At 35.1% G+C, this 12,289-nt stretch overlaps 1 protein-coding gene across 1 annotated transcript; it reads right to left on the bottom strand.

Moving 5' to 3' along the window:
• Positions 1–1,505: 1,505 nt before the first annotated feature.
• LOC122008186 (E3 ubiquitin-protein ligase BRE1-like 2) lies at positions 1,506–12,053 on the bottom strand. Its single transcript, XM_042563816.1, has 20 exons — positions 11,851–12,053; positions 8,285–8,446; positions 8,110–8,197; positions 7,776–8,006; positions 7,515–7,682; positions 6,477–6,661; positions 6,288–6,371; positions 6,073–6,192; positions 5,815–6,001; positions 5,582–5,742; positions 5,005–5,076; positions 4,842–4,918; positions 3,797–3,991; positions 3,335–3,407; positions 3,155–3,241; positions 2,668–2,805; positions 2,366–2,568; positions 2,112–2,274; positions 1,872–2,027; positions 1,506–1,722 (listed from the first exon to the last, which is right to left on the bottom strand). Exons 1-19 carry the CDS (start codon positions 11,932–11,934, stop codon positions 1,896–1,898), a joined length of 2,610 nt encoding a protein of 869 aa, XP_042419750.1. The 5' UTR covers positions 11,935–12,053; the 3' UTR covers positions 1,506–1,722; positions 1,872–1,895.
• Between the last annotated feature and the right edge of the window lie 236 nt (positions 12,054–12,289).

Raw genomic sequence — 12,289 nt, 5'->3', positions numbered from 1 at the left:
TGAGTTGAGTGATCGGGCGGGTAGAGGTTGGGTGAGCTGGGTTTGGTAGATACGTCAGATGGACTCTGTGAGGGATTGATGAGTGAGGTGGATTTAGGATAAGATACTTTGTAACAGCCAATAAACTATTTAAATTATAACATTTTTTTTTTACCTTTGATCGTTAAAATAAAATTTGAAATGGTATTATCAGCTATAAATAAATAATACATGCGAACAAAAAACTCCAGATGCAGAGTTGTAAACTAGATAAACTTTAAATTTCAACTCTAAAATTTTATGAAACAACACCTTATGCCTCAACTACTATATCATCCCAAAAACTACCCACCATCCCTAGGGCTGTAAATGAACCAAGCGTTCGTGAACAAGCTTGGTGTTCGGCTTGGTAAAAGCTTGTTTATGTTCGTTCAATATGCACAAGATTAACTAAACAAACAAGCTTGAACAGCTCGTTAAGCTAAACAAACAAGCTTGAACACATATGTGTTCAGCTCGTTTACGTTCGTGAACAACGTTCGTGAACAATGTTCGTGAACAACGTTCGTGAATAATGTTCGTAAACAATGTTCATGAACAATTTTCATGAACCATATTCAATAATAAAATTCTTTTCAATATACTAAATAAATAATAAAATAAAATAAATAAATTTAAATTATCAAGCTCAATAACCAATCAAACAACTGAAAGTTTTAAATAATCAAACAACTTGAATTAAGAGCTCGATAACATCTAAACAAACCAAGCTCGAACCAAGCTCAAGCCAAGCTTGAATTTAGAGCTCGATAACATCTAAACGAACCAAGCTCAAGCCAAGCTTCAAACAAGCTCAAGCTCATCAAAAATAAACCAAGCCAAGCTTGAACACTCATTTCAAAAGTTTGGTTCATTTTAAGCTCGGCTCGGCTCGGTTACCTTATCAAACAAACTTGAACACCTCAAAGCTCGACTCGGCTCGGCTCGTTTACAGCCCTAACCATCCCAAGGGGACACAAAGTTCAATCATGAATATTAACAAATTGATCATCTTTAAAATTAATTGATTAAAAAACTTGAATTATAAAAATAATGAATATTAATAAATTGAATATATGTTCAAATTTATTCATTTAATTTAATAAATTATTTAAATTCTCAATTTGTTCAAATTTATTTATTTAATTGACATTGAGTATGAAATGAATATAAATAAAATTTTACTAAATTAAATATCAAATTTGCTCATAAATATTTAGTTCATTTGTAGTGGTATTCACTACAAATGATTTAAATATCTAAAAGTTTTTAAAGGGATGTTTTAAATAATTAAATCTGAAAAAGACTTTAAAAAATTATATTTCAACATTCCATAGTGGTATTCACTCGATTTAAAGTTTGGAAAACAACACTCTTGACAGTCCCTTAACGAAGTTGCATCCAGCTGACTATTTCAATGGCTATGCGATACGTAATACCCCAAAATTTGATTAGTAAAATTAGTATCGAACTGAAATCGACCATAATTGTAATACGAACCCTATCAAACTCCATCTATGTGTATTCAACGTCCAGTATACAATAATAAGAACTGTGCCATGGTTGAGTGACAACATAATTCATGCCCATTTTGATTCAGAATCAATTCTCTTTTTAGTTTCTTACCAGCTTCTACGAGTGGCACAGGGTTATTCATCTACGGGCAGTGTAGCGATGAACCCCCGGAACAAGAATAACCAAAACCTGTAAGGACTGACTGACAATTAGTAATTTACATATCCAGCCTCTATGCGATGGATGGTTAAACAGCTAATCTACCAGATCTCAACTCAAACAAGACTCCCCTAAGAAGACTGTGCCCACAAGCATATTTGAGGAATAAACTACTTTACCTGTCGAGGTGCCTCTTGAGAGGTTCATATCTTCACCTCACGAACATCATTCTGTCCAAATGCGGTGCCACACCCAGGGCATTTGCGATGACGAATTTCCAGGTTCCTCTGGATGCATGGATAGCAAAATAGATGAAAGCATTTGGTGATCACAACCTGCCAGAAGAAGATAAAGGGCTGTTGTCAAGAGTTCAAGGTGCGTAATTTGAACTAATACTCCTTTAGGTGTTGGATAACTACCTCCTTTGGTCTGTCGAAACATACACCGCATTTGAGAATCGCCTTGCACTCCTTGATCTCATCCTGGAGCTTTTGGATCGTGACTTCCTCACTTTCAGAACTCATTTCCAAGACTTCAGCTTTCACCTCAGTGAGTTCTTCCTCTAGCTTTTTCCTCTCTTTTCTGAGTAAGAATTCAAATGTTAAATAATGAGTGCGATATATAGGACAACTATCAGCATTATCTACACCAATTTACTAAAGGAAAACAACACCTTTCCTTCTCTAATTCAATTCTCAAATCAGTAATCTTTTTTTGGTTCCGTTCGTATTCTTTCTCAACGGAACTAACTGTAGTTCGAAGCCACTTCAGCTCTTTCTCAGCATCAATCAACTCCAACTTATTTTTTTCCATATTTATATTAATATGCCTACTTTCTGTGGAAGCTTTAACAGCTTGTGTGACGTGTGCTTTCATCTGTTCAATTCAACCAGTGAACAAAGAAATCGTGCATATAGTGAAAATTGCCATACAAGGAGCCATAAAGGAAAAAAATCAGTGAATTAAAAAGGGCACCTGCTCTTCACCATTAGTTACTTTTGTCTTCAAGAACTCTAACGAGCTGTTCACTTGTTGCAGTTGCTTTGATATAGTTTGCTTTTCAGAAAGAAGTGAACTATGGGTTTGCTTCATCTTCACACTATCTGAAACTAGCTGGCATATATAAAAAGAGTGATATAAAGATACCAAAATTCTACTTGTTGCGGATAGAACAACCAATCTTCCAACTTCTAAAATGGCATTGGTTAACCACTGTTTTTTACTAGCGAGTAAAAAACACATGCACACAGCATAACCACCTTAATCTACATATATGATAAAAAAACAGAAGATAATCCAATCTGTAAGTGAATTTTGTATGCTTATGATGCTTTAGGGTACTCTGATAATAAGAAAAGGCCTTTTTGATATTTGAGGTCACAACATTGAATAATAAAAAAAAAGTTTAATACATATTGACAATTTTTGGAAATGGAAAAAGTCTATATAACGGTGGCAAAACCTTGATATTGTAGGCATCTCTATCAGCCACTAGTTGAAGCAAATGCTGGTTCTGTGTTTGCATGTCTTCATATGCTTGGCCAATTGTCTATTCGAAAAATAGTAGAAAATAAAGCATATTTAGTACACAAACATAAACAAATTAGAGAGCAAATTTTACAAACCATGAGGATCACATAACCTCTATTTCCGAAATATAGGCCTCGCCTTCAGCTTCTTTTATTCTTATGGTCTCTTGAAGCTCTAAGACATCTCTGGACAAAAAATATAAGTCAAAACGACTGCAATGTTCGCATATTAGTGTATCAACTCAAAGGTAATGGAATCTATCCAACAAACAAATATGCTATTCAAGAACCATGAAAAATTACATAAAAGAACACATTTCTTTATCTTTAAAAAAAAAATCTGTCAAGTAAAACACATCACTATTTAACAACAATATGCTACATCATAAGTCAGTTGTTCTTCGTAAACAAACTGTTGGCGTAGAGAATATTTCACATTATATTCGTATTCAGGAACTTAGAAAATTAAACTTAGGAAAACTTTGCAGCATAGTAAAAGCTGAATATAACATTCAGAACTGTTATTGGTGAATAACAGCAGACAAGATTTAGCTCCACCATGACAAGTATCAAACCTCTTAGCAGCATCTAATCTGGCCCTTAGTTCTGGTATTTCAGCTTCTGCAACAGAATGTCTTTGATTGTAAGTTGCCTCAGCATCATTTGCTGCTTTCACTCGTAACTCAAGACTGTTCTCAGCTAAGGTAGCTTTTAAGAGATCAGCTTGAACACGAGCTCTTTGTTCTGATTCCTTGATTTCGGATATTGTCCTGTGGAAAATTAGAGGTTCCAATGTAAAACCAAAATTTGACAATTAAATCTACATAAAAAATACTATAACAGGACTAGATAATTTTGAATACTAAAGATGCTACCCATATCATTCAGGTTCACTATGATAATACAACATAACAATATGCTCCTAACCATGATGTCAGTATGTGGCCATGCCATGGAAACGTAGACAGTGTCAGCTACCACAAAAACCATATCGGTAGGTACAGACCTATGCTAACCCAAACAACTATGGTCTGAGAGTAATCTGGAAAGATGCAATTTTTTTTACAGCATTTGATATCATTGGCATGAGCAAAGGTTATATACTTTAGTTTATTAAATGCAGTTAATGGTTGCCCAACTCATTTAATGGGTTGGGTAGAAGATCCTTAAAAAAAAAAAAATACTAGAGCTGTAGTTATACAAGTATAAGGCTAAATCCCAGTTAGTGTGTACCATACAACCATGATATCAGCAAGAGCCAAGAAGCCATGCCAAGGAAATGCAGACATAAAATCAGTTACCACTTACCACAGAAACCATGTTGGTAGACACAGATCTATGCTAACCCACTCGACTATGATACAACAGTAATCTTGAAAGGTACACTTTTTTTCCATTAGACATCACCAGGATGAATAATGATCAAGAAGAAAAATTATTAGAATCCTAAAACAAATTTTGATTTCCCTAAGAAAAAAATGTGTTAACTTTTAAAAGGACATGCTCTTAGACAGTTAGACTTATCCAAGAAGGGGCATAGATGCACAATAACATACCGGACAATGAACGAGGAGAGATGTAATATGAAGAAATCATTTTTCTTGCTCTGTAAATACATACCGAGTGTCATGATATTCTTTTCCATGCATATCTAAAATGATTTGCAACTCCTGTTTTTCTTTTTCCAAATTCTCAACCTGCAATATGTTTCAAGCAAAACTGATAAATCATAGCTGGAGTTAATCAATTACAAGCATCGTTAATCATGTACCGGAAGGCATACCAGTTCTTTAAGCGGTTTTCTCTCAACCATTTCTTTTGCATATTCATCGGACAGAGTTTTGTGTTCAAGTACCTAGAAAAAATGAGACTCAATAAGCCAATAATAGAACATTGTTATATGATAAAATCTAGGAAGACATACAACTAAACACAAAAAAAGATTCTGAACTTGATGACTATGAATGATTCAAACCATACAAAATACGTGATTCCAAACAAATTCACAAACATAAAGAGTTAGTTCTCAATGGTATTACTGGCTAAAAAAGCTTCAATGATATCTATATGAAAGAACAGCTTGGTGCACAAGTCTCCAGGAAATGCAAGGTAAAGGAGAGGTCCATTTGTTAAAAATTAAACTTGCATGTGCATGCTGCTTGTATGCAAGCTTGTGCACCCAATTCATGAAGAAAATAACATGTACCACAGAGCCAATGTCTCCCAATCATTTTTTTTCTCTGTATATGTAGAATAACTACTCAAAATAAGGTTGTGAAAAGCATGCTGTTGTATGGAAGATCATTGACTACCAGAAATAGCATATTGGTACACAGAAAAAATGGTTCAATGATAAATACCTTCCTATTGAGCAGGGACCTCAATGACTCAGCTTCTTCACGCAATGCAAGTGCTTCAGAAGCTGCTTCTTTTGACCTATTTAACTGGCTTTCCATCATTTCCATTTCCTTAGTCAAAGCGGAAGCCATGACATGAATTTCATCCTTGATATCTTTCCTACCTGTTCAAATAAAACACTAAGTATAGATTCTTTAAAAAGTATCCACACTATTGAAGAATATGGGAAATCTACCTAAATCCTGCTCAGCTTCTTCAAGTTTACTTTCAAGATTATTTTTCTCGGCAGTAAAATTCTGAATCTGAATCTCGAATTCTGCAATTTTTGCCTCATGATTTCTAATAGAAACCTTAATAGAATCAGCTGAATCTGCTTTAACATTTAATTCATTCTCTCTTAGCAAGTAGTTGGTCCTATCAGCCTGAATATAGATATACTTGTAAGAGGGAATCATTAATAAATTGTAGAAATTACTACCAAATCCAAAGTTACCTGAAAGGATTCAATCAGACTCTTGTACCGAGCAAGTTCTGCATTCAGATGCTGAAGTTGATCATTTATCAGAGAGTACTGTTTTGATGAGATAACATAATTCTCATCCTTCAATTGGCTCTGCATTAACACAGTTGAAAGAATGTACAATTAAGGAAACAAAAAGAGTTTTCTAAGAGCACAAAGACAAATTGAAGTGAAAACAAGAATATAACTTGAAGATCTTCCAATTGCTTTGAAACAATCAAGAAATCTTCCTGAGCTTCCTGAAGTTCCAAAAGACGGCTAGCAGCCAATGTCTGCCATATTTTAGGAAATAAAAAAGTGACACAATCACATGAGAATGAATATAGGATTATTCCTAAAGACTGAATCTCAAGTTCCTATGTGTGCCTTAATTATACCTTAGCCTCCTCGATTGACTCTTTCAAATCCTTCAATCCCATGGTTCTATCTACACATTTATCTGGCGAACTACTTCCATTTGCAATTAAAGCATGTGCTGTAGATGCTCCATGCATATGCATTTGCATAATTGCCAACTTGCGTCGAGTTTCCTCAAGCTCCGCCATGCTCTCCTCCAATTCACCTACATAAATAACAGAAATTTATTTTAGCTTTAAAATAAAGATACTAAATATGAACAAAAGCAACTGAAGGAAATATCCTGTTCCCTCTTATAGATTGTGATTTTACAATATTTATTCACTCTAAAAATTAACTTAAATCCAAGATATGTCCATACTGGCTAGCTTCAAACACTTGTTATCAACTGCAGCGCAAACAGTTGTACACATGGTAAAATGAAAATTTCATTAAGTTGGCGCTATGCACCCACACTTCAAAACAATATGCTATTTTCTTGTCAGTAAATGATCACAAAAGGTATACACATTGGCATTCTTGATTTCAACATATTCCATTGGTAAATATTGTGTCAGTGAAGCCTGTCAGTTTAGTTAGTATTGAAATAATCTCTAAATTTATTCCTATTTCTTCATTCAAAGGAACATGACATATAATCAACACTGGTAGAAAACAAACAACTCTGAACTGTACTAGTTTTTGGTTCCTCAAGCACTTTTTTCCATCTTAAGGTATTCCTATAAATCCCATGATTCTCCATAATGGCGCATTGAGTTAGTTTTACCATAATATTTAACCATATCCATTGCCCTTTAAACATTCTAGTAAACCTTGATGCCGATTTTGACACTATAATTTTCCACCTCCAGTGAACATTATCATTTCTGGTAAGCATTACTAGTCTACCTTGTCTCAACATTCTGTATCCACCTCAATATACTCAAACCTTTGTATCACACTTAACACCATCTACTCCTTTAAGTTGCTTCAATCAAACACCTTCACCACCATTCATGAAGTAACAGTAGCATGGAAAAACAGATTTGTGGCATCTAAGAGAAAAAATGATTTAGTACCTGAAATGCGTTTAATCTCAGATTCTGTAGTTGAAAAGTTGATTTTGCAAATGTTTATTTCTTCTGTAATCTGTTTGTGTTTCTGAGAGAGAACATCAGCAGCTTGGTGCATGTTATTAACAACCTCTCGCAAGGATTCATCAAACTTCTGAAGTTGAGAAACAGCATCTGCAGATCATTATAGTGGAGAAAGGTATATAGTGAACCTCTAGCAACAAGCAAAATACAAGCATAAAAGTAAGAGTAGTGTGTTATTGTAACCTTCCGAGGATAAATTCCCTTGTAAAGCAAAAACTAAGCATTCATTCTTGGCTCGCCGTGAAGTAATCATATCCAAAACATATTTCATCAGATTGATAGTGGCTGAACGGCGTGAAGCAAGTGCTTCTTGAACAACATTAGCAAATAAGTTCTCAACTTTTTTTTCTGTAGGGTTTAATCTCGTAAGCCTGAAAAGAAAAACCTCCTCTGGAGAACATGATTCAAGGGCATCTAGTGAAAGAGAAATCAACAAACCGGAGACAATTTTCAACTTCAAAAGCCCAGCACAAGAATAACTATTAAGATAAAATAAAAACAAAGCTCCATAGATAACCTTTGGAGTGATCTTCATAGTCCAGCATTTGCATGGAATGGAGGTCACCACCAGCTCGAATACAAAGAAGAATTAAATCCTCAACTAGCTATGATTTTAAGAAGAGAAGAAAGCAAACATATGAAATCAGTAATTGGCAAGGAAAGAAGATGAAGTAAAATAGTCATAAGATAACCTGATTCCACATCTTGTGTAGTGCCATCAAAGATTTGTTGTAAGAACTTTGTTTCTCCCTCAACTCTTTAAACTTTCCTTCTAGTGTGTGCATTTCAGCCTTTTGTGCCTCCAACTGCTGGACAAGCCTTTGATTCTGGTAATGAAGAACAGCAGCATCCACCTGGATACAGAAAACTGTAAGGTACTCACAAATTGCTAAACATAATATCTAGGCTAGAATAGTCAGCAAACTCCAAAAAAGACAAACTATTAGACACTAAATGATCCTGATAATAAGCAGCTAAAAAATACAGAAGAAATTATATACCATTTGAAACAATAGGCACAATACCTATTGGGGAAACCATGTTGCCCTTGTGGTTGAGTTTAACCATAGTGTTTTAATATGTTGACAATACAACTTAAGTTATGTAAATATTTGATGTTATACTGCATGTGTGTAGGTTAGTCATGCCTGAATGACATTGGAGCTCAAGGACAAGTAAACCCGAATAGAGTGGAGATGAACTCGAGGGCAAGATGCCCAAATCGAGTAAAGATGGACTTGAGGCAGAAGGCTCAAATCATGTGGAGATGGACTCAAGAGCAAGAGGCCCACGTCATGTAGAGATGGACTTGAGGATTGGAAGCTCAAATTGCATGGATATGAACTCAAGAGCAGGGGATCTTGTCGAGTGGTGCTTGGAGTACTCGAGGACGGGAAGCCCATATCAAGGTAGAGAATGGATCTAAGGGCAAGAGGTATCGGTCGAAGGGATGCTCATAATACTCGAGGGTGGAGAGCTTGGGTTGAAGAAATGCTTGATGGACTCAAGGACAAGAGACCAAGACCGAGGAGATGCTCAGAGTGCCGAAGACATGAATCCTATTATGTGATTACAATAATAATGTAATTTTAAGTTTATTTTTAGGCATGCAAAATATATGGATGTATGATTGCCTAAGTAGTGAGTGCGCTATCTAGAGCTTGATTGTTGAAGCCTTTCAAATTTGAAGGTACTCAAGTCATATTTGTTGACCAACTCAAGTCTTAGATAAAGCTTACTAAGATTTATGCGGGTAAGGAGGATTGTCCAACCACTCCAATCATTGTAACAAGGAATTCCAATAGATTGGATGAAGACACCGTGCAACAAAATCTTCTTGTTTGAGATCCAATCAATTAGAAAGGTTTCTAGTAGACTAAAGATATACATGTTAGAATTCAACATTAATATTTAAGTTGTCCAGTTGACAAGATTGTTATTCTAGTAGACTGAAGGTGCCAAGATCAGGTCTCTAAGTTAGCTTTGTAATATATAAGCTCTTGGAGAGCTTTTGAGCTCTAAGAGCAAATGAAAATATCTCTAAAACTCTAATGCTCATCAAAATAAAGTTGCCAAAGAAATCCGAGTCTTGTACAAAGGTTGAAGGCTTTATCTCAAGCCTTTGGTAATTTGCCTCTTCTCCAATCTTTCATTTTTCATCTTTAGCAAGAAGTGAGATTTAATTTGTTTGTGAGTGAATTCAGATTAGGCTAAGCTCGGAAAGAGCTTGTAAAATCCCCATTTCTAGGTCAAATTGTCTCCTCAAAAGTTGTGAAATCGATTTGTAGAGACTTGGCCCAGATTATCTCGTGTTAAGTGGTGGATTAATGAAATTGCAGGAGTGACACACAAGAGACGTTGTAGGGCATGGAATGGGACAGAGCTCTAAACCACACTACATTTCATGTTGTAACATTATTTGTTTAATCTTTGGCAGTCAAGCACAGTTTTATCCAGCTTCAACTATCATTAAAGATTGTAACTTGTGTTTAAGTTTATTGTGTGCAAGAATTTGGGGTTGCCAATTCACCCCCTCTAGTAAGTTATAGACGGTCCTATATATCCATCATGAGATCCACACAAAGATTCTTATTCAAGACAAAACTTTGCTCATTGGTTTTAAGATATCATAAAATCTAGGAAACATATCCATGAAAATGACTAAATGCTAATTCAAAAGAGATTCTTATTCAAGACAATCTTTCTCATTAGTTTTAGAATATCATAAAATCCAAAAAGCATAACCATGAAAATGACTAAATTAGAAATTACTCCCAATTTCCACCTTTCTCAAAGCCAAAACAAGCATTTCAAGCCCATGGCTCCTCTCCAAAATCTTTACTAAGGCAATCAATAAACTAATAAGTCAAATCATATCATGAATAGTTCCCATTCTCCAAGTCATTTAATGTCACTGACAATTTTCAAGCACTTTAACCACTAAAAGAATAAGGATTGTGATCTTCTGTCTCGTAAAAACTCCATCTGCAGTTATATGATGCAAGGAGAATCTATAAAATTATGTTAGTCACCATCATGGACTATTGATGCAGGTAAGATTGGATAATTTTAGTAGGCCAAAAACTATATTTGAACAAGAATGAAGCACATAGGTCATTATCATTCATGAACCAAGACAATACAATTGCATCATTTCACAACCAACACAAAAGGTCCACACCAAACTGAAAACAAATAGGCATTTTAGAATTCTTGACCAACAACAACAAATCATGATTCTCAACTATTGTGGCCAATTACATGGATCCTACCAGCAAATGAACTCTATGTATAGACTATATTCACTATTGCATTCTATAAATTAACTTTGGCTCCAAGCAACTCGGCTTATTTAACTAGCCTATTGATAATCTTTGAAAATGATTATACCCATCTTAAACTATTTTGTCTCTACTTGTAATTTCTCCCAAATAACATTATTTTCAATTTTATCAACTGGTAGAAGTTTTTATTGAGAAATGGGAACAAAAAGAATTAAGAAGTTCAATCAATCAGAAGCAAAGACATCTTTTGAAAATAAGAAAATTTTTGAGCAACCATGAAAATAATAGTCAATTACTTTCCTAAAACAAAAGCCCCAAGGCATAGGTTAGTTTAATTGAGATACCATTTAGCTTTAAAGCTTAAGCTATTAAGAAAGAGCTCCATCAAAAAAATTATAATCACATTTTCTATCACTTAAGGTTTTTCCCCTCTCATTGCATTTTGACATTATTTGAATATAGGACCTCGTGCTCACATAACATATTAAGTTTGGAAGGGTGCCCATATATTCCTACACTAACTATATTTTTATCTTCACTGAATGAAGAAGAAAAATAGTTGACACTGATTAAACTTTGACATAGAACAAAAAGTACAAAAACGCAACCCCAAATAGCCTAAACTCCAAGCACTTCCCTCATTCTTCCCTAAATGGGCAAGCCATTGAACCGAACAATTTCAAGTACAATTGAGCCTCCATGTGCCAAACGACTTATGTAATAACAAATCCATCCAGGAGTGAAAATTTCAGGATGAAAAGGGCATCAAGTGAAAAAAAAAAAAATTAGGGCATGAACTGATACATACAAGGGCACTGCTAACACCTAGAATATAGAGAAAATAGGGAAAAGGAAAAGAGTAAGGGATTAGGCGGGATCATGGAAGAAGTCATATCGGTAATATCTACAAGAAATTTTCAAGTCCGAGAGGTTCTGCAATGAGAGGCAGCTTTCCAAAGAGTAGCGTGAGGAACCTGCTGTCTGTCAATGGCGGATGCGGGAGCGTCTTCATCGCCTCCGGCGGCGGAGCCGATCCTCTCCGTCTCTTCCTTTTCCATGCTCCTTCGCCGGTGCGTACAAACAACGCGGTGCTCCGGCCAGAACCCTCGTTACGTTCTTAGCAAGGGCTAATGTAAAAATTATTAAGGGGGAAAAAATATGAGCAAATACACCCTCAACTGTCATAGAATCTTTTAAAACTAGGCGAGTAATAAGAGCACAGTGGTGGACATCTTCAAGCTCTTTCAGTACACGAAAAAATAAAAACTCATATGATACGTTTGATTTGAGGTTATTCATCTAATATTATTAACGAAAATTTTATTTAATTTAGATAATTGAATAATTTTTATTAATTTTTAATAATATTTCATATCCGATATGTCAATAAAAAGGACATGTAATCTGGAATTG

This window comes from Zingiber officinale, chromosome 8A (genome assembly GCF_018446385.1).
Source record: "Zingiber officinale cultivar Zhangliang chromosome 8A, Zo_v1.1, whole genome shotgun sequence".
Lineage (NCBI taxonomy): Eukaryota > Viridiplantae > Streptophyta > Magnoliopsida > Zingiberales > Zingiberaceae > Zingiber > Zingiber officinale.
This window is presented reverse-complemented; position numbering and strand designations above follow the sequence as displayed.